The sequence below is a fragment of the Dermacentor variabilis genome, chromosome 6 (genome assembly GCF_050947875.1).
Source record: "Dermacentor variabilis isolate Ectoservices chromosome 6, ASM5094787v1, whole genome shotgun sequence".
NCBI lineage: Eukaryota > Metazoa > Arthropoda > Arachnida > Ixodida > Ixodidae > Dermacentor > Dermacentor variabilis.
In genome coordinates this window covers 187,096,620-187,120,455 of record NC_134573.1, presented here as the reverse complement: position 1 = coordinate 187,120,455, position 23,836 = coordinate 187,096,620, and the positions used below count along the sequence as shown (strand labels likewise).

The 23,836-nt window shown below is 43.6% G+C and overlaps 1 protein-coding gene across 1 annotated transcript in view; it reads right to left on the bottom strand.

Moving 5' to 3' along the window:
- Positions 1–23,836, bottom strand: part of LOC142585961 (structural maintenance of chromosomes flexible hinge domain-containing protein 1-like) — a 409,872-nt gene that overhangs the window by 205,310 nt on the left and 180,726 nt on the right. The window contains exons 21-26 of the mRNA XM_075697096.1: positions 17,802–17,946; positions 17,459–17,558; positions 17,297–17,369; positions 17,040–17,182; positions 8,701–8,841; positions 7,771–7,933 (exon numbers count right to left, since the gene is read on the bottom strand). Coding sequence (XP_075553211.1) covers positions 7,771–7,933; positions 8,701–8,841; positions 17,040–17,182; positions 17,297–17,369; positions 17,459–17,558; positions 17,802–17,946 — 765 coding nt within the window. The remainder of the gene's footprint in view (positions 1–7,770; positions 7,934–8,700; positions 8,842–17,039; positions 17,183–17,296; positions 17,370–17,458; positions 17,559–17,801; positions 17,947–23,836) is intronic.

Below are 23,836 nucleotides of genomic sequence, written 5' to 3'. Positions count from 1 at the left end.
TGAAAATAAATTAAATGAAATTGGCGTTTCCCGGATAATTAGATCTTGATCAGTCTGTACACGCCTGACCCCTATGGTGACCCAAATAGTGGCCCTTTTTAGTGGCAGCATCCGTCTTGGTGGGGCCTAGGGGACATTAATGCATTGAACACAAGTAAAAAAAATATATCCCATCGAAAATGCCTATGTTTGGCCTGCCCTACGAGGATTCTCAAGCAACAAACGTATCCCCACAGTGCCCGATTACAGTATTCACCCGATTCTAACGTGCCTTTTCTTTCCTCCCCCCCCCCCTCCAGAAATATTGGACAATGAATTGCCTGTGCAGTGCAATCAGGCACAAAACCAAGACCACCTTTGCAGCGTTTACATGCTTTACCGCATAATACAAATGCATTGTGGCTAAGCTGACCATAGGAAACCAACCTCCATAGTGCAACACATAGACCCTTGCACATTTTTTCTTGCAAGAAAATCAGGTGCACATTACATTTATACCTTTTTTAGGAGCTTAATTGGATTTTTAGGCTAGTTTTATACTTGAAACACAGAAAGTGTCTGTGCATTTGATTTGGGGGCATGTTAGAATAGGGCAAACGCTGACAAATGAATCAGCTATTTGTCTTGACATTTTTTTCTGCATCTTCTTTAAGGGGGAACACTGCTATTGAAATAATATTCACCATTTTCAATGACAATATTAATGAACTTTCCAGTCTTACTAAGATTCCTGTGCTCATTTCAAATGTGTAGTTAGTTCTGCTGTAGATCAATTATTTCATAACATAATGAGCATTTATATTTCGCTGTCTAAGGCCACAATGGAAAATAAATCAGCTAATAAAATTAACTTGTAAAGCATGGCTAGATAGCGTAAAGAGTAATAAATGAAGTATGGCAAGCTCTTTTCTTATCTCACCATTATTAGGTATTTTACAGCCCACTGAATACAAATAAATCCACAAAATGTGGCAACCATGTGGCACAAAATGTAGCAAAATAATTCTTCAACTGAAAAAAAATATATATCCTTGCTATACTTCATAGAGCACCATATTAGGCTCCATTCTGGAAACAAAAAACTAATCAGTTCTATCTCTTCTTTGTGTTGCGCTATCATGCCTGAATATTAGATGCAGCTTAAAATTTGTGTTCTGAGAAGAAAAGTACAAAAAATAACCAGAACTAAATTGGGGAAGGCATCCGGAACAAACATCACTGTTATTCCCTCCAGACACACGATACTTTCAGGAAACATTCAATCTTGTGTACTGATTACAAAGATGCCATTATGTTTATTTTAAGTCAATAAAGAAAGGAAGTTACAGTTCTTTCTGTGTTAAACATTTTGGATGCGACTTGCAAAAAATGTACTGTAACAACAGAGCTAAAATTAAGCAGGTGTGTTTCTGGATGTCTAAAGAGTGCAACTTAGCATTTTAATGTCTGTATCATGTGCGGGTCCAAGGGTTTCACACGAGTACCGACCACCGCAGGTTCAAGCTTGGCGAGCCACAGGGCTGTGTCTGCCGCCGTCTAGCACGTTGCTGTGTGCGCTCAGGCCGCCAAAGGGCTACCGAGTGCGAAGCACACGAGAGAACAGAATACTGCCCAGAGTTGGTGGAAACCGTTTGTTATCTCCAGCAGCACCCAACACTACACAGACACCCAGTCCAGGGGCTCAGGGGAACCAAATGGCTATCACGCCAAGAGCGAAAATACAGGCGGACCACCTAAAGCACGTCACTGTGAGAGCAAAGGCTCTCGCAACACACCCCTGGGAAAAGTCCCCGCGGCTATGCTGCTTGCTCTCGAGATAACCAATGGGCCTACGGCCTACTCGCGAGAGCTCAGGCAATCTTCTTCGGCTTGGGCCTCCGATCAGTACGGCTCGGTGCAGCTCGACACTAGGGACAGCACTTCGGCTTAGAGTCCAAAAATAATCAACACAAGGTATGTGCTCGCCGCATGGGCAAAGGCACCGTATGCCAGCTCACATCCTCGACACAAAGGAGCTAGTGGACAAGAGGAAAGCATGTATGTACCCAGTGCAGTCCCGGAGAGAACTATGCCTCAGCATAGTCCTCTCCGGGACTGCACTGGGTACTGGGATATTTATGCCTCAGCTGGGCAGCCACTAGCGACTCCGCCATGATGCGAGCGCCCCGAACACAAACCATTGCGAGTGGGGCACCACCATCAACAAATGCCGCGAGTGGAAAGGAGACAGGCTTAGGCATAGCAGTACAGGTGAATGCCTGCGCAAAGGCACCAGGGCATATCTCAATGCCCACAATCTGTACTTTAGCTGATGTTATGAAATTCTAATGTTGCAGCTTTACAAATGTGAATAATTGTTGGTGATTTCTACAGGATTTCAAAATATTGTAGTGTCATAAGACAGTACATCATCTTTATTGTGCACTCTCTGACTTACCAGCATTCACGCAAAAAAAAAAAAAAAGAATGAAGGGAACTGAATGAGTGCAAGGGACTCAATGCCAATCCCAAAATTTGAGATATTAAAGAAACTATATCTGATAAAAGCATAAAAAAATTCACCAACAATTACGATACTGACTAATGCAAAATTTAGCCGCCGCTCTATACATGTTTTTATTTCTCTATATATTGGCTGGTGCAGTCAATCTGTCTTGTGCGGCACGTTGCAAACGAACCAAGTGCGGCACGACTGCTTCCCTAATTTGGAGATTGCGAGAACCAGCAACATGGGCGACGTGTGGGCACAATTCACAGCAGCCGCCGCCGAAAGACCTCCTGGACGACGCGCGTTACTCTGGCCATCGTCGCCGCACCACGCTTTTCTACACGCTATCATCATACCCTCCTTCGCCTCTGTGCCATGGTTCTGCTGTACACTCATCTGCCCTATCCTCCTCGCATGTTTAATCTCCCTCAGCATTCTGCCTTCGCTCTTCCATCCTTGGCTCATTGGCTTGGTTTCACCACAGGGCAATAACGCTGACGCTCACCGCTGGAATGGGTGCCTAAGAGCTGCGCTCTAAAGCTTTAAAAATCTGTGAAAGTATATACAGTACAGTCCTCTTATAATGACATAAAGAAGAATGAAAAATCCGATCGTTATAACCGATCATCGCTATATCTGGAATGCCATAAAAAAAGAGAAGTTACAAACATACCTTCGTAGCTCCGAAACCCAATTTGTCACTTACGATAAAGAATTGACGTAGAAAGAAGGCTGTAAAATAAAATGTTTATTTATGCCTCTAAACAGCATGTCAAGCGTTAGGCGGGCTGAAATAATCAGAAATTTGCACTTGCTTTCGCGGAAGTTTCGGATTCACAAGCGAAGTGTGCTCGTGCCCTGCGGCTGCGCGAACAGTTGCAGCTATAATTTAGCGAGCATGAAATCAATGAGCGACTCTATCAACGACAGTGCAGTTTGCATCAACACTGGGGTTGGTTTCATAAACGGGCCACTGTCAACCTCGTCGCCTCAGTTACACGAAGCCACCGTCTGTCGCGCCAACGGTCACCCCGCCAGAGATTCTTCACATGAGGCAGCACTATCTGCACTTAGAAACTCCACCATCGAAGCACCACCTATTTTATCACCAGTAGCGATGTGCTCCCACAGTACAGCAATGTCAGCGGCTGCCACCATGCTGTTTTTGCACATGGGATTTCACTCTAGCGCTCAAAGTCCGCCGTTTCTGTTCATCAACACAGTCACTGGTTCTAGTCTTCCATGATTATGGCACTCGCGGTTTTCAGAATCGTCGATATCATCGACTGCACGAGTCTTCCAAAATTTGCAGCTTCGTCCCAAGCGTCACAGCTTTGCCCTTTGTCGGCGCACCAATCTCCGCGCTCCCCGAGAGGAAGATTATGCAAAGAGGGTGCAGATGCGATTCGCTTCTTGTATTTTTTTTTTCCTCTCTCTCTCTCTGGACGCTTGCTGGCGACACAGACGCAAGGCAGCTGGCGCCATCCTGGGGCACGACGTGCCAACTTGCATCGAATCTGAATCGGCGCACTGGTGGGACGCACTGTGCGGTAATGGCGGCAGATACAAATTCGCGTAGGCAAACTTTTGACCCATCTCGGTTATGGGGGACTTAGCAAAGGAAATTTCACGATTGTTCTGCATGAAAAATGCCACCCAAAAGGCAGAATTTCGATCATTACGTCCGATATGTGGTGAATAACTTATCGTTCTATATGCTTGTTTTCTTTTTTCTCATAGCCCTAATGCATAAATTGATACTCTGAAATCAACTCATCGTTACAACAGATATATCGTTATAAGTGGACTGCACTATATTTCTAGCTTCAAAACCAGGAAATAATAAATACGCACGAAATATTAAAAACCCACAAAAATGCCTCCACCAATGTTGATGTTAGGCGCACGTGTAGGCTTGTGACAGGATCTGGAATGTGCCAACACAAACACACATATGTGTGAGAGGCGCATCGATGGGCATTGGCACATCGTCTGCAGTCTTCGAAGTAAAACTACACACGAGGACAAAGAACAATGGTTAGCTTCACTGCTGCATTATTGCTGATGCAGTATACAATCGCACGATGCAGTGACTTTTTTCTGGCACAATCTTATTCATTTGTCTGAACCTTGTGACCACTATCTCTTTTTTCCTATAGCAAGCAGACAACTTGGGCTTCACTTTCTGTAGGCGCGTGTCCAGTTCAGTTTTCCACTCACATTCGCAATGTGATCAACAAAGAAACAGTGGATGAATAGTTTTCAAAGCAGGCCCTACTCACAGGCCTAGCAGGCGAGCGCTGCTATGTAAATAATGTGAATATGTTATTTGTACCGTAAAAAGTGGAATATAGGTCGAACTATTTTTCGAAAAACCATTGGGAAAAGTCGACCCTTGTCTTATATACCAGACATTGGTGCAAAAACTACGGAAGTCTTGCAAGAATGGGCGGATGAAGTAGAGTCGCCATCAGCAGCAGCGCGGCGTGGCGACATTGTGGCATCCCCAATTTGCATTTACATTGTCATAAACTTATTTTGGTTAAAGGCTGCTTTCTCACATTTTGTTTCAAAATGAGCGGAAGCCGACGGCAATTCACCATCGCCTTCAAGAAAAGGGCGATTGAGTGGCGCGGAAGCCCACAGCAACCTCGCAGCGCAGTGCGAGTTTGGAGTATCTGAAAAGAGCATGCACGGTACTGGCGGAGGCCGAAGCAGCAAACCAACAGAAAACGTCATTTCGTGGGCGGACCGCAGCGAACTGCAGAACGGGAAGACAAGGTTGCGGAGTTCGTCCGGGAGCTGCGTGTAAGATCGCTGCCTGTGACTGCCGAATGCATCCGTTTGAAAGCGGTAAAGATCGCGCACGCCTCTGGACTGGGCAGCGAGAAGCGCTCGTCATCCGACTCTAGTTCGGATGACTCTGATCAAAGGCGTTGCTCTGATTCGGAGTAGCGCTTGCGCGCGACCATCGACCCACGTGTTTCTCAGCACCTGCGCATATCGCATTTGTTTCGCCGCTCAGCGCCATTAATAAAATGCTGACAAGCAAGCGGGTCGATGGCCGCACGATACTGTTAAAAATTGGCCGGGTGCACATGTGAGCAGCATTTAAATAAATACTGCCACTGTTGTGCACAATTCGCATTTGTTTCAAGGTAAGGGTGTTTTTCAGTACATTTGCCATTGAAAAAGATTTTTGTAATTTTTAGAATTCGTTAGTTGGGGGATCTACCTACCGTATTTACTCGATTCTAAGCACCCCCTTTTTTTCACGATGGTGATGCCCAAAGTGAGAGGGACTGCTTAGATTCGAAAAATCTAGAATGACCCCCCCCCTCTCCCTCTTTTCGCTGCGACATCACGACAACACGGGTGCAAGAAATAACATTTTATTTCGCAAACATTCAAAAGAAAAATCGGTGTACACAGTGAACCCACCGCTTGTGTCGGATGCTCAGTTACTATCCCTGCCACTCGAGTTCGTCGCACCGCTTGAACCGCCGCTCTCGGTATACCCCCCCCCCCCCCCCCCCAACAGGTCGTCTTCCGTTCCGTCGAAGTGGTTTGTGATCGAGCAGTTCTTAAATGATTTAACCACAACGTCCACTTGGACCCGCTTCCAAGCGTCCGAAATCCTCTTTGCGATGGTTGATGGGGACGCTTTGTGTAGCTTTTGCCATACATCCGTATACAGTCAGGCTGTACGGCGTACTCGCGCCGCGAACGCTGTGCCACCTCGGGACTCCGACGGTTCCGGCTCGATGACAGAGTGAGCAAGCGCCCTGCGGCCTTGGCCACGCGCGCTTCCGCACAAATAGGGGGGGTGCTTAGATTCGCATGCAAACTTTTTTCCCAATTCTTTCACGAAAATAGAGGGGGGGTGCTTAGAATCGAGGGGTGCTTAGAATCGTGAAAATACGGTATATTCCGGTCCGACCTATAATCCGGTTTTTACGGTAATACGGAAATAATGGAACACAAATAAGTCCGATCTATGGAATGTCAGCAACAAATGAATGTATCCAAAAAATATTATTTTATTTGTTTTAAGGCCTCTGTGCAAGGAAGAAGCGGTCGATTCATTGCTGCACGGACTTCTCCTTATGCACAACCAAGTCCAGCTGTATTTCGGCCAGTTTTTTGTTGTCTCTGTATGCCAATGCAACAACTGCAAAGGCTAGAGTCATATCTGCATGTGAAGGCTCTGGAGTACATGGCACATCATCATCATCATCATCCGAGTTAGTGTTGCAGTTTGATGGTGGGAGAACTTGCTCAATTTTTTCGCTGTCGTTTTCGCCGTCGTTGAGGTTGCCAGAGGAGATAAAGGTGAAAGAGACAGCATACGCTACAGCCACTCACAAAGTCTGGATAACTGAACGTAGAGTTGGTGGCTGTCCGAAGTATCGGTCGTCTTTACACATTATGTCTGTGGGGCTATCAAGCAAAGCTGTGGGGCTATCGAGCAAAGCTGTCCGAATTACTGAGCAAGTCCGAATTATCGATGTCCGATTTATTAGTATGACTGTAATAGCCAATCGGAAGGCACCTCTCAGCGTGCTGGCGCACTGCCAATAGGAGGGACACGTGCACCACGAGCTTCGTCAGATCAGCGGATGATTGTTTTACATTTTCGCTTTACTTATGCAGCTGTCATAGGCAAAAATGTGGATAGCTCGAAGGCGGAACTTTGAGCTTTTGAACGATAACAAGGTGGCGGTGCTCTGTGGTGTGAAAGACAAGAGATAGCTCCATGAGACTCTGGTGCTGCTGCGTGATTTTAAATCTTTTCTCAGTGTCTGCGGTGACAAGATTTTTTTCTGACACTTATGGTACATTTTTGGGCAGCAACAGCAGCAGCAGCAGCAGTAGTAGTAGTAGTAGTAGTAGTAGTAGTAGTAGTAGTAGTAGTAGTAGTAGTAGTAGTAGTAAACTTTATTTGTTGTTTTGTAGTGAAGTCCCAAGGGTGGAGCTCAGTCCACGGCCCCCATTTGATGCTGCTGTTTTGATACAGAGTAGATTAGGCATTGAAGTTGCCAAAAAAGCAGTTCCCAAATGTCTATTCCTTTTCTTTTCTCTCTCGAGATTTTCTGTTTTCGAAACCTGCACCCCCCTCCCATTAACTCAACTCGCAGGGCGATTCAACGAATTTCATTGGTCCCATCAGGATCGAATTACCAGAAGTTGACTATAGCAGTGAGGGTGTGCGTGCACAATGTATTAAAATGTGTAACAGACAGTTAATATTTTTTTTATATGAATAAAGAAGCAGTGCTTACTAAGGCCTGTAATTGTCTCCCCGGCCACCCACGGAAGATCTCGGCCATTCTCAAGTTCAATTTCATCCCCATCTTCTCCAGTGCAAGACAGGTACAGTGCAGCTGCCTGATGGCTTGGAAGCACCGTCAGCACTCGCTCCACATGCGCAATGCTCTTATTGTTCTGCAGAAACACAAACAAAAATATTTAGAGACAGCAACGCAGGGAAGTACACATACAGGGACTGCGAAAGATAACGCGAAAACACATGGGTATGGACACTGCAGTTGAACTGCTGCTACAATGGAAACAAGTCAAAAATAAAGAAAGCCTTGATGGACAATCATTAGGGGAAGTTCCTTTTTTTTTTTTTTTTTTTGACAAAACATTTGGTTGGAATAATTGGCTAGATATGAACTGCCATGTCACGTGACATTTCTCATCCTCGTGGTCCAAGAAGTTCTACACTGAGCCAACTGTACACAAGAGATTCAAGGTTCTAAAGCAGACGTCACTACACTAGCCCGTCTCCTCCAACTACACCCGCCCCACGGCCACCACCTCCCACCCCACAAATGAGCTCAAAGGTTGCTGGGTATAGTGAGTACAGTTTCTTCAACACCAAGGAGTACACATAAAGCCGACATGATACTTAGGTCAGAGGAGCAAAAACACAGCTTATTTGCAAGCAACAAGATTACATTTTGTGCAAATCACGTTAATTAATCTCTAAAATCAACAAGCAGGGTAAAGCGAGATTATCTGCATTTAGAAACACCTCAACATGAACCCTTAAGATTCTGAGCAAGCTTACTTTATGTAGTGGAGTGCCGTAAAATTAGGCCAACATGGTATAATTTGCAGACAAAAGAAGGCATTTGGGAATTAACACGAAAGGCACTACACTGGTCTAAACAAACTGCAGAGTGGTGCAACAACCAGATCATTACCTGAACTTCAAACTTGGCAGTGACCTTCTCTTCCTTTTGCACCTGGCGCAGAGTAAGAGGAGGGCCCGTGATGGTGCCCTTACAGCTGTTCGATAGGTCCACGGTGTAGGTTGGCAGGCCAGTCTGACGAGGTGCATGAAACTGGGGACAAGCAAAGGAAGATGTGCAGGCTCCATTAATGGCAAATGAGTTCGAAGGCTGCAACTGGCAACAGAAAGACTTTTGATCACACCACAAAGAAACTCACAAGCACAATTCGCACATCACAGTCACAATACTCATTCTCTGTAGCGGCTTGAATTTCATGTGTTTAAGGAGGGATGCAGCATGAAGTGGCCAAATGGTCAAAATTTTCTATTTTCTTACTTATTTCTTTTCGCGATCCACGGACGTTTATTTACCACATGAGGAAATATTATAACAAAATATGTGGTAAAAATCGAAAAAAAAAAAAACTTTCTTAGAGTGCTGTCATCAAAAATGTGGAAAAAAAAAGGCTTCAGAAGGCTCCATCGCACCGCAGATCGCCCGGCTATAAGTTGACGCAGCGCCGCCATCTTGGCATCATCGCAAAGAGGAGAGATCGGAGCTCGAGATAGCCATAGCGACGTATTTCTCCACCGAAAAATAAACCAGCAAACACAAGCGAAAAAAAAAAAGGCAAACGCGGCATTGCGATTGGGCGCAGTAGTCACGTGGAGCACAGGGCACGCTCCTATTGGCAGTTGTAGATTTGCATTGCTGATGAACCTCTCACGTGTGCACTTGCACAGCAGCGAGCTGCGCAGTCCGGTCAACGCGATCGACAATTGTGGCAGCTTACGCACATTTTCTGTGATGAGCCCCAAAGGAATGAAGTTCCGAATGGCCCACATGTACGGAAGACCACAAAAGGCGTGGAAAAGAGGGAGAATACTCGTAGAAGTGGATGCCACCGAGCTTGTTGACGAGGCACGAATGGCGCACATGGGTGACCGGGAAAGCGCGCCCGTGTGCGGTGCTGACGACGCGACCGTGGGCTATGGTGACGGCACATCCGCGAGCGATGGTGACTGCGCGTCTGCAAACGATGGTGAAGGCATGTCCGTGACCGATGGTGAAAGCGTAACCGCGAGCGATGGTGTCGGTGCGTCTGCGTGTGGTCATGACGGCAATGCGACATCAGCGGAGCAGAAGTTTTCACGTCAAATATTCAACTGCAGATTTCTGCTCCAACTCTCAGTAATAAAGAGGTTGCACAACTAGAGACAAGAGCAGACATTTTGAATGTGCTGTCATCTACCTCTGCATGACGGATGGATGCACGATGATCAAAAAGGCAACTAAAGTGCCGGAAACTGCTGCAAGAAAGCGAAAAACTACATCAAAATGTAAAGGAAATCTGTCCTCACAGGCAAAGGACTACATCCCAGGCGGGTTTTAGGTGCTCAAAGTAAAGATTTAAATGTTTACAACAAATGAAACTTTGAGCTCCGTTTTCTCAGCTTTCATTTCTTGTGCAGTTACTTTCAGTCATCCCAGTGCCATTTCACAACGAATGAGGGCAAAATCGTTCTGTCTTTTGCACTTAGATCCTGAAACATTAATGAGCGCAGTAAAGCTGTCCATTCTCTTAAAGAAATTTATAGTGGGTTTTTTGCAAGAGTTGTTATTAAGACAATATGCATAGGAAAGTTACAATATTTTCATGCTCATTTCTGCATTTAAAAAATAAACCAATAGCTTTATTGCGTAGATGGGCCTTTGTAAACATGCAGATGCAAAAATCTTGGCGAACTTATGTGTAATTAATTAATTTCATTTCATTACCTTAAAGGCCCCAGTAAATGGGGTGTTACATAAGGGGTGGCAAGAATAAAAATAGATAGTCACAATAACAGGAAGCTTTTACATTTTCGACGAACTTTGATGGGCACATGATGACAGCAACGTCGTTAGGAATTAATTTGGGGATGACCATTAGAGGCGGTCAATTGCTGTAACTCGAAGTCTATAATATATAGCACAAAACTAATTTCAGTTGTGATATCAGCATAAAAAATCACACTCGCATGCCAAATTTCACCAATTTATTCCCATAAATAAAAAAAAGTTTTCATTGCCACATGACAATGTGGGGTCGACGTTAACTTTCTTTTATTTTTTAGCCACATTGTAATGAAAGTTGGCACATACGTTTGCTATTACTATAACATTAACTAGTCAATGTCACTCTCCTGTCTCAATTGCTGAAATATGATATGAAGATTTTCTTCTAGTAATTTTGTGGGGAATGTACAGAAATTACAAAATATACTAGAAGTCTGGTTGCACTTTCAGATATGCTCAGATGTATGCCACACACAGTTACATTTTTTTTTTATGTCGTGATGCAGTCAACAATTGTTATGACCCATATTAAATATGGAAGAATACTGTACATACAAAGGGCTACATAACAAATTGACAAATGAATTTAAGACAAAAATAAGAATGTCACGGTACACAGCACTTTTGAAGGAGCGTAACAAATGGATAAAAAAAAAATAGCTGCCGAGATATCAGCTTCATAAGCGGGAGAGAGAGCATGAAATATTGTTCCGAGACAATGGCACTCAAAATTCTTTCTTTTTTTTTTCTTTTTGTACCTTACAAAACACCAGGGTACCTAATGTTGGTTTACAGCAGCACTTTTTTTCTTCTGGTACTTTTTTAATGCAATTTCATTGCATTCTTCTTTCATTTTGCATCTTTTTCTACTGCCTGCTGAAGGGGGGGGGGGAAGCAGGGGGTCACGGTACTTTTTTGCTACTTGACAGAGAGCTGAAATTTGGCACACACATTGCAAATCATTATAAAGAGGCAATTCTAAATTTTCATAAAAGTACCTCCATTACGATTTTTCTTAATGAACAAATTTTCTGCTCAGACGTCAAAGAGTTAATTTTCGAGGGCAAGAAACCACACCTGCGCCACAAAACTCGTCGCGTTCGACAGTCTGAACCGTGCGTTTCGAGACCTACATTGGATTCAACATGAACTGCAAGCCTCGGCCACTGTCCCGCATCCACATTTCTAAGAGCTGCGAGTTCACTGTTTCTACCAATGGTGACATGTATCTAGTCTTGAAACAGGGTCTAGACTGCATGAACCCGCAGAGCATGAACAACTTCCGGCACATCGCCTACACTCTCCAAAGCAAAACGGCATCTGCGGAACATCTGCGTAGTCACATAGTCAGTGACTCAACAACTCCGGGCCTTCCTTTGCTGTCACTAAACTGCGTATGTCATACTGGATTGCACGACGCGATTACCGTATTTACTTGAATCTAACGCGCACTTTCTTCCGATAAAACTAGCCCGAAAATTGTGTGCGCATTGGAGTTGAGTATGACCTTAAATCCACGTTACCATATTGCCATCGGCATTTCAAAATGGTCGCCTCGCATGTGCTTCGAGCCTAACTGACGTAACTTCCTCCATGTGCTGTAGTAGGTATGCTTAGGTTAGTTTTCCCGTTTTCTGCATTTGCTCTATTAGCATGAAAGTGCCAGCTGCAAAGACATGCCGAATTCATCACAATGCTGCAATTAAAAGGAAAGTGATCACGTGTGCAGAGGATGACAGAAATGGGGCCGCATCATGGACGTTCGGAGTTCCCGAAACTTGCGCGCAGGACTGGCACAAACAGGAGAGGCATTCTACTCTGGCAGCTGTTACGTACAGCGCAGCCGCGCGGTCCCTATCTTGAAAGCGACCTGCGATGGAGACAGAGTCTACACATTTTGGCGCCCCACACTGTGTTCTCATCGCTTAGTGTGCGCTGAAGCAAGCGGCCGCAGAAAGGTCAATTCGCTCGCTCCTGCGACTGCACTTCCCTACTCCAGCGTTTTGATAAAGCTCCTGCGGTCATTGCATGAGACGTGTCCATGTTTCCTTGTGCAGGCGTGACACCATGCTTATTAATTCAGTTAGTAAGCAAATGTTGAAAAGTTTACATGGCTGATAAAAGTACTATCCTTACTTTTCGTATAGCTCTCTACTAATTTGCTATCGTAATTGATGCTTCGCCTTTCGAAAAACGAAAATGCAACTTTTTTATTTATTGCAACTTTAATGTATTGGGAGTAAATCTTTGTTTTTCCAAATGAGAGAAAGTTGTATTCCTGTATAAAAGAATGAGGTGCATGGTACTGTAAAGGACTTTTACTTTTTTAGGTCGTGGCAAACGGGTAGGCGTTACGATCAAGGGCACTTTTTTTAATGGGAAATAGGTGCGCGTTACAATCAAGGGTGCATTAGAATCGAGTAAATACGGTAATTCTACAGTCCCGCGCGATCCTGTCACTAGCTAGTCTGATCCTTGCGGTAAGCGTCTCCTCGTTTTCATGGTAAGCGTCTCCTCGTTTTCATCGTATGATCCCATAAGGGTTGCAATTTGGTTTTTGTATACGTCTTGTTTGGAACATTTTAAAGTGAGCATCGATTCGCCCCTTATCAATACGCAATCAATTAAGAAACGCCACAGCAACGAGGTTTCCAAAGCAGGCGGAGCTGGTGCGTACTTTGTTGGCAGCGTCGCTGCACCAGTTGCTATAGCAACAGCCATTTGAAAAGAGCCTCTCATGAGTGCTGGCACACTGAGCCAATAAGAGGGCCCCTTGCAACACGAACTTCGTGAATCTGACCCCCGATTTATTTATGTTTGCCTTTTCGCTATATGGCTATTGTAGGCGAGAAAGGCAGGAAAAAGAATTAAATTCTAGGCTTTTACGTGCCAAAACCATGATATGATTGTGAGGCATACTGTAGTGGGGCACTCCGTGTTAACATTAACCACCCAGGGTTCTTTAACGTGCACCCAGTGCATGGTACACAGGCATACTCCCATTTCACCTCCATCGAAATGCAGCCACCAGCACTGAAGGCTCGGAACAGAAATGAGAATCTATGGGATTTCAAACGATACCAAAATGGCAGCGGTCAGCAGTGGGAAAGACTAGCTGCGGCTCTGTAAACTTCAGTGTTCTTGCACAATTTTGATTTCTTTCCTTGCCATCCACACTGACAATCTTCTTTCTTTTTTCCCCTAGGCACTTAGAGTGTGTTTTCAGCTGAATTGTTTTGATACAGCGTAGATAAGGCATTGCAGATGCCAAAAAAGAGTGGTTTCCCAAACTCAATATAATTTTCATCATCATCATCATCATCATCATCACCATTTATTTATTTACCCTTAAGGGCCTCTGATGGGGCATTATATAAGGGTGGAGTAACAAATGGTAACCACGGGTCACAAAGATAAAACACATTAATACAGACTGCAAGAACTGTTTAACACAGTAAACACACAAAAATGAAAAATCCAATAAAAGGACTTACTACTGGGGCTGTGGACAACACTGGTGTGATAATAACGGTTCAAATTCTACAGAATTTGTTTCATTGGCGATACCGTCAAGAAGTACATTCCAATCCGATATGGCAGTCAGCAGAAATGATTTATTGAAAGCGTTAGTTCAACCATGAATGCGTTGAACACTGTGACAATTAAACAAACGTCGTAATGGGCAGCAGAATTAGGCTTTCACGTGAATGAGGAAAATGATAATATAGCTTATGAAAAAGGCAGAGACTTGCCATCTTTCGACGGGATGCCAGGGGGGTTGAACCAATCAAAGCTTTGATGTTAGTAAAGCTCAACTGAGAATCATATTTGGATGTTATAAAATGAGCAGCTCGATTCTGTATTGCCTCTAATGCCTGGATAAGGTACTCTTGATGTGGGTTCCAAATAGGGGATGCGTGTTCAAGTTTGGTACGGATGAAGTTTTTGTATGCGATTACTCTAACCATGGGTGAAGCAAAAGTGAGTGATCGTCTGATGAAACCTAGTGATTTGGAAATGATTGCAGAAAGCGACGTGATGTGCATTGACCAGCTTAGATTACTTGCTATTTCTATGCCTAGATACCTGTAAGATTCCACTTACGATAGCGCGGTAGTCTTAAGCGTGTATGAGAAGTGTAGGTTAGATCATTTACGAGACACGTGCATAAACTTACATTTAGATGCATTTAACTGCATGAGCCAGGTCAAACACCAATTTTGGATTAAGGTTAAATCATCCTGCAGCAATGACTGATTGTTAATAGTAGAGATACATCAGTAGAGAACGCAATCATCTGCAAACAGACGAATGGATGATGAAATTTCAGCAGGAAGGTCATTGATAAAGATTAGGAACAGAAGTGGACCAAGAACAGAGCCCTGAGGGACTCTGGAGATAACGTTAGTAGGGGCAGAAGGATGAATTTCGATGACAGTAAACTGCGAACGATTAGTTAAAAAACAGTGAATCCATGAAAGTATCAGCAGGTCCAGTGAAAGGCAAGAAAGTTTAGTCATGAGACGCTGGTGAGGAACACGGTCAAAAGCATTAGAAAAATCAAGGTAATTGATGTCAGTTTGAAAGGATGAGTCTAGGTTTAAGTGCAGGTCAGTCGTGAATTCAAAAGGCTGAGATTCGCATGAAAAGTCAGATCGAAATCCATGTTGGTTTGAGAAGAAAATGGAATTATTATCCAGGTGCTTTGCCACGTGGGAGTAAATTATATGTTCAATAAGTTTGCATGCAATGCATGTTAACGAGATAGGACGATAATTTGACGGATCGGAGCAACTTCCTGCCTTAAGAACCGGTACTACTCTGCTTACCTTCCACTTGGACGGAATTTCGCCACTGGAAATAGACTGCATGAAAATGATTTGTAGTATGCGACTGGGTATTACTTTTGTGCCTTTAAGGATTTTAGGAGATATGTTGTCTGGCCTAGGGGCACTGGATATCTTTAAATTATCAACTATTTTATAGATTCCTTCTGCCGAGATACTTACTGGTGGCATTTGAGCGAATTTGAGCTGAGCGGTATAGGAATATTAACAGCTGGTTCCTGGGTGAAAACGGACGTGAAGTACGCATTCAAAACATCAGAACAAAGCTCTTTCAGAAGGACAGAACCATCCCGATATAATAAAGAGACATTATGCGAAGCCCTACGGTGGGGAGTTAAAGTGGAAAACTTTTTTTTTTTATTTTGGAGGATGTCAAGTAAGTCCTTGTTGTAGAAGTGTCGTTTTGTGCTCCTCAGCAACTTCGTATAATTAAGCAGACACTCTGAGTACTTTTCCCATTTTAGGGCTGAAATTGAAGCTCTTGGCTTCCCTGAACAACAGCTTTTTCTTGTTACATAATTTTCTTAATTTGTAATGAATCTGTAAAGCAATTTTTGCAATGCAACCATCATGTTTCCCTTTAAGTTAAATTGATTATGTAAGAAGCAAAATGCAACTGCAGTGATGCTTTTTCTTTCTTGTTTGTTATAAAAGCTAGATGCAAATAAGCACTTGGCTCTGGTGGGCAGATGGCATTGGTACTCCATTAGTATGTATGGCATTTCTACACTTGCTGCCCTGTATGGTTACTGCTAGAAAAGCAGGGGCGTTGCATTCACCAATGCATATGCGTGTTTGATTGGAATGGCTGATAGCATCTAGTGCAATGCCTGTGGTGCCAAGGAGACTATAGAACACCTACTGTGCTACTGCCCATCTTCTGAAAACGAAAGACATGACCTCTGCACAGCTCCAAGTCAGTTAGATAGAAAACCATTCACCTTGAACAAGATCTTGGGACCATGGCCTTGCATATCGCAGCTACAAAACGCCACAAAAGCACAGCTGTAATTTTTGAAAGCTACCGAATTGAGTGACCATCTGTGATCCAGAATGGATAACCGTCAGTGATATAGAACGAAAAACTGTTACCATGTTGGTGATATCCACAATAGATTCTCTTTACTTGATCTTTCCCTCCCCTTTTCCCTTCCCCAAGTGTAGGGCAGCCAACCGGGCTCAGGCCTGGCAAATCTCCCTGCCTTTCATTTGTAATTTTCTCTTCCCCCCTCTCTCTCTCTAGAAAAGCAGCACAGAAATGAATTGCTGTATGACTATGAGAGAGTGCATGCCGAAGAATGTGCACACTTTGAATAAAGAGAACTTATGGTTAACGTATAAGATGGGAACCATTAAAAGTGATCTGTTACCCTTGTTAATATTTTTGAATTATTCTGCAAAGCTTAGGAAATTATAAAACAAAATTAAGAATGAATTTCTAAAAATGTTCGCATGCCTTTCATTTAGCACTGTACACATACAATCTGCCAGATGGATCCTTGTACTACAGAAATACAAAATCCAGCATTATGATGACGTCATGATTATATCAAATGCTTAATAAAACTGGTACTCATACACCCTTTAATCTCTTCCTAGCACAGCTCAATGTTAAAAGCTTACCTTGCAAATTACAACAAACTTGGGTTCGCAGGTGTAGTTTCCTGCCATATCAAGCACAGCTAGGTCAAAAGCTGGCGCAGAACCATTTTCAAATGACAGTTGGTCTTCAACTTCAGGCAGAACTTGCAGTTCATGTGCTGGCCCTGATAAGAGGGTAAATCAAATATACACTCACAAAAGTGAAATGTACCTAGACAAGGACATTATTCTCATAGCAACAATACCACCACCAGCACACAAAAGGCACATAAACTCACCAGGCAGTAAACGGATCTTGAGGGTCTGTGTGTTCTCGTCAAGGCCAGGAATTTTCACAGTCAAGTTGAAGCTCTTTTCATAAAACAAAAATACTAATTAGCATACAAAAAGCCCGTTTACAAGCACACAAAGTACAACCCTTAAAAAATAAGGAATCTTACCTTTCCAGAGTTTGACTCCACAATCCCCCTGGCCGCAATGCCCTTGATAATCAGAGAGTTGCCTTTGGCTTGGACACCGTCATAGGACAATTCCAGGCCACTAGACAGAGCAAGAGACGAATGCAAATGCCAAAACAGCCACACAGTGAACAATGGCTTATGAAAATAAGTAGCTTACCAGCTAAGTATATTTATGCTACAGCACAGTCGAAGGCACTTTGGTATTTCAATACCTAACCTATACAATAAACAGTTTTGCAAATGAACGTTGACTGATAACTAATTCCCACACAGGAAAATGGCAAATGAATGTCGATGTAAGCAAAGGAACTCAACAGCTTACTTGGCCTTGAGCTCCGGTTTAAGGTCCGAAGATGGCTTGGTTGAGTTCCCATATTTGTCAAGAAAGTCTAGAGGAATCTGGAAAGGTGTGCCAACACGAAATGGCCCCTCCAGGTAACCTACGTTGAACTTGTCTGGCGCAGCCTCTGCAATTCAGCAGAACAGCCATGTGTGAGGTGACATCTTTACAAGAAAACAATGAGGCAATCCAGCACACAATCACATGACATTCATCATGTATCATGGCCTTCGTAAATGAATACCAGAATCTGATCATTGCATACTGCAGGGTACTACAGTGATGGAACAGCTATTTTACCTTTTGGAGCAGGTCTAGGTGCAGGGAAAAAGAACTGATGTGGCACAGAGATGGGCACTTGAGGTGCAGTCTCAAATGTACAGTGCTCACGGAATGAAACGCGTCAATTTAGGACTAAGTAATGCGCATACTATCGTTTCAACCGGCTGCAGTTCGTGTCACATCGACGTAATTCTGGCGCGTACACTTACATCGGAGTCCTCGTCACCTTTGGTGACCAAATTCCTAGCGACATGACATGGTGATCTCGCATACTTTGCATATATGTAGGGTTCTACTAAATGCTCCGTGTCCCATTTCACTCCGTGAGCACTGTACATGTAAGCACCATATAGTCTCAATACTAACTCAAGTAATCAATAAATGCAGCGAAAAATGACTTCATGCACATCAATGTGGCATAACGGATAGAAATTGCCAGACTAGTTTGTTCATTTTTGATAGAATAGCTTTCTCTATACATATATTGTGCTATAAAGCTGCTTCTACCACTTCAACTTATAAGAGGTCTTTGTGCGTTCACCGTGGTCTATGCAAGCAAAAAAAGATAGCAAAAGAAGGATGTCTGAGGGGAACCCTGCATCTAAAGGACATGCGCGACTATGCTCAACCACTGCATGCATTATCTAAAAAATTTCTGAACTGGAACAGTCAAAGCTATACTAAACAAAGTGCAACCAGACATTATCCTGGGCTTTGTCTTGATCCGACGGCTTCCTTGAGCTAGTTCCATGCCAGACTACTACGCAACCGCAGATTAATACTCAGAAACAAGCTCTTCCTTCGCTAAGCGTGGGGTGGGAGCTCAGGTAGATGCCGCTTTAGTGGCCGCAGAGCAATGAATAACGACACGTTGTTATTGCAAATTTCTAGTTTTGTATGCTTCCCTGTTACTGAGTGTATTGGCCGCTGTGATCCCATTTGCACAGAAGTACCGGTTCTCGCATAACGCGCACTGCCATCGGCTAGGGACGGACGGAGCAAAGTGCGTACTCCTCTATAGTATGCAGGCACAGTCCCCAGATTTCTCTCACAACTCGCACATATGCGCAAGTGTCAGGCAAATCAGTCGGGGTACTGACTTTTCCAGCTAAGCAACAGGTGGTGTGACATGCTTATCACCATCGTCAGTGACCCCCTACTCTTGCCAAACTGCATGTGCTGAAAGAGATTAAAAGAAATGGAAACAACTTGCGGTCACCATGTTCTACTTTTATGTTTGCAAACGGTTAGTTGCATTAACATCAACCATGGAGTATTCAGCCGTGTCATGTCAGGTCAGCCTGCCATGTCAGGCAGCTAATCAGTCCCAAAGGCCGATAAAGCGACATAAGCTACATCATTTTTTAATTTCCTTGCCGTGTCAGTGCCCTGTTGTCTGTGTTGGGGGACATCATCTGCTGTGGCGACTAGATCTACACTGTGCACATGCTGCCATGTATGTATATGTCTCCGTCGCATAGAAAACACCAGAGGCTACTTCAGTTTAGGAGAACGATCACGTTCCTGTTAAGGTACAGACCTCAGATCTGTTAACAACAATGCACGAGCTCATGGCCAGAGATACCACCTGTGCCTTCTACTGTGTGAGGATGCGCGACTCTCACACGTCGCCTGATATGTTGTTTTCCCGCATAGCTCCCATCTCCTGTAATCCGGCTTCGCCACGTGGCTTCGTGCCAGCGGCAGTCGGTCTGACTGAAACGCACTGTGAGAGATGGCGTGAGTGTGGCTCTGCTAACGCCACCTAACAGTGGGGTTACTTAGGTGCAAAAAGGAGAAGGCTCTTTGGCTCGGGGTCCGCAAGCGGTGCGTAAGTTCTGCGTCAGTTTTGAAGAGTATGAGAAAGATGCTTTCCAATACATTCGAGCTCTTGAAGATTGATCACTTTCAGAGAAAAAAAGCAGAAAATGATCACGGATCTTTGCAAATAAAGATGATGGTTTCAGAGGTGCTCTCACTTCTTTAATCATCAAATATATCCATCTGTTGATTTTACTTGAAATTTATCTTTTGTGTAACTTCTGGTTGCCCCTATTCATATACTTCATGATTGGTTTACACCTGCAATACCACATAATGGTACACCCTCATTTTTATTTCTTTGCTAAGGGTACAAACAAAAGAACACCATACTGCTGGCATTGTGAAGAAATGTTGAACTTCCATTTTTTGGATGAATATATCTGTATTAACCACACTGAAAATAAACTTACAACGTATGCAAGTAGGATGCCACCCCCCTAACTTTTCTTTAAAATTTTTCAACTTTATGTTTTATGCATTGACCAAAACTATTAACTTTGAGACAAAAAAATTAATATTTGTATCCTAATTAAAGCAAATGCATGCATCATTTTTCCTTATCAAGATATGTGATATGCAAGTACTACTATACAACCTATTCAATATGAAATTATTTAAACTAAGCACTATTTGCTTCAAGTTCAATTCAAGCCTAAACTGTTCGCCCATCCCTACTCATTTTATTTCTTCACTAGGGAATCTATATGCATTTTTCACTGCCAGAAACAGTTGCAGTCAGACTGCCAGAAACAGTTGCAGTCAGAAATAAGGAAAATAATTTATTTTACAGTGCTTCAAGATCAACTACAGTCAAATTGCAATACAACGAATCACTTGGGACTGCCGAAATTTGTTCATTATTCTGAAAGGTCATTATAGTGAAAGCCTGAAAATTAACCATTCCACCCATCACTCTATCACTTCAAAAGTTGTCGCCACTTGAGATATCCATGAAAACAGAGCTGCTGGCTCTCGACCCATGCTGTCAATATTTTCCATAGATTTCGCCGCCACGCACCACTCAAGCACCGTATAATAAGAGTGACCCGCACAAAGCAGACGCTGAGGCTGAGAAAACTACTGACTACATATTTTGTACATGTTGTGACAGGAGGTCCCCCTGACAGTTTTTACTCTGGGACTTCCTTCTGTATTACATTTTCTTTGTAATTGTATTGTATTGCCTAATAATAAATACTTTAATATAATATTAAAAAAAAGGAAGCTCTGTCACCTCCAAAGCACAATGCTTCTTGTTTGTTTGTTTTTACATTTCTTGACGTGGACACTGCAACTGACACTGCAACTCCAGGCGGACACCTGAATCTACAGTGAAGCCTCGATAATTTGAAGGCCGCCAGACAATGAAAACTTCAAATTAAGCAGATATTCAAATTAACCGAAGTGAAGAACAAAAAAGAAATCAAGCAAGAACTTGCCTGAGAAAGAAATCACCTTTATTTTTCATGTCTGAGAAAGATTACTTGAATAATCAGTGATGCAGAATTGCTTACTACCATTAGTACTATCGCAGTACTACCGTTTAGTATGTACTTTTTCCGAGCTCCAGCCAACTACAGTTTAACAATGTTTCACTGCAGAAGCACAAATTCCCCGAGTTTTCCCTGAGTATTTCCAAGCACACCCAGACACACCCACACCGAATTATTTCCAGACAATTTAAGATCCCTCAGAACTCCCTGTTTTTCCGGTTAGTAGGCACCCTGATTGCTAGGCTACACTGGCCTGGGAGGAGCATGCACTCGCAAAACACTCACCGCCTCCATAAGAAATCAGCAGGGGATTTCCTAAAGTTTGTTAATCGAAAAGGTTTGTTAATTTGGTGCTCATAGTAATGAGATTTCACTGTATTCTGCAAAGCAGAGCTCAGCACCAAGACAGCTTTTCACTCCTTCTTCCAGTGCTAAGACAGGTCACAAAGTGTGTGAAATTTAATGAAGCAGGAAACTTGCACATAGAGCTTTGCCACAAGGCTCGCACCATCTTTCAATAACCTCCTGCCAAAGGGTGCCAAATAGCGCAATTTCAAAACAGCAGTCTTTGAGCGATGACATGCTGCCAGTAGAACACAGACTGCAACAAACATGGCTTCAAATGCTGAAGAAGTGCTGCCATCTATGTAGTAGTAAAACACGAAGAGCGCAATACCGCATTTTTGCACATACAGTCAATGATTGATTTTCTGGAAGACACGATTTTTTAAACATGCCCAATAATTCAGACACCTTCGCGGCACCACCACACGCACCACAGAGAGTCAATGTAGAAGAGTGTCTGAAATTTTGGACGCAAGAAACCTTTGCCATCTGATTTTCCAGACTTTTTGGGATTGCCGCAGGTCCCATACGGCCACTACCACCGCCATTTTTATTATCTCACCGCCTCGAACTGGCGCTCTCGCATGCAAACCGGCTGGCAGCCGTAGCCACCACCACGATAATGCTAGGTCTAGCTACTTCGCAGTTCGCTACCAAGCTCCTTGCTGCTCAGTGCCATGCTTTTCATTGAAACAATGTGCCACTGTTAGCAATGGCACCGACTCCGTCTTAGTGATCCTCGCCAATGGCTTTGAAGCTCGAAAAGCACAGCACGCTGCATAATGCCGGTTCCAGAAAGTCAGCCTCGCCTCAATACAGTAGTGTTACGCAATGAAGGATACCCAAATCATTGCGGTGAAGCATACCAAATGTGAGAAGGGGCAATTGTCACAGGACATGGTATGTTTACCTTAATTATACATGCGTGCCCCCACAGTCTCCTAACACAGTACGAACACCGATACACCTAATGTTTACTGGCAGGCCTTTAGAGCTATTTCAGGCATGCCTGTAACGATTTGAACTCTTGGGGGCAGTAAAAGGCATGCATCCATTTTTTCGGACATTTTCGCGGCCCCTAAAGCGTCAGAAAAATCTGGCATTGACTGTATAAACCGCAACAAAAATGATAAGCATTTAACAGTAACAACAGGTTGTAGATCATATGCGAATTTTGCCTTGAAGTGGGGCTTCATGGCAGCATGGAAAGAATAATTAGCCTTAACGTGTCACGGCATCATGGTGCACGCTTATGCCACAACTTAAGGCTAGCTGCTCCGCCATTCAGATTTGTTATCTGCTGGGAACCCCACCCTTGCGTGTTGAAGTTCCATCCCCTCTTCCGCCTCCATGTTCACCTATTCTCCTCCCCTTTACGGATCAACATTTTACATTTAGCAGTTAGGGACTAGTGCCTGCGGCATCAGCTAACTAAACTCGGATCCAGATGAGCTGCTCTCAACGACTGCCCTAGCGCAGCAGAAGCTGATGATAAAGCTTTCCGACAACAAAGTAAATCGGGATTCGAGCTTGCAGATTCTGCATCACGTGATCATACATACGTTTCCTGTGTCCGCTGTGCTCCCTCAGCGCAGTAAAAGGCACGCGCTGCAGTATGTTACTTGCGGGTGATTTTAATGTTCCTTCTGTAAATTGGACTAACAATTTCCCTGAGCCCCTCTCAAGTGCTTCTGAACCTTTCGCAGATACAGTAGTGCTTCACAATCTTTCACAGCTTGTCAAAGAACCTACCCGCATTCAAAACAATACACTATCAATTCTAGACCTTTTCCTTGCAAATACTGCCGCAGTCCGCCGCAACCCACAAATTTAAGTTTTCGAAGGTATATCGAATCACAAAATGGTATAACTTAAGTTCGAAGTGAATTTTGCTCCACAGATTGAAAAACAAGAAAGAATTGTTCCAGATTTCTCCCATGCCAGTGATATTGATGTATTGGACGCCCTAGATGATGCTTTTCCGGAATTTCATACCATGTGTGAATCAAACGAGCATTCTATTTATGAAATATGGCGCTACTTCAAGTTTCTGGTTCTGAAATGTATCTGTGA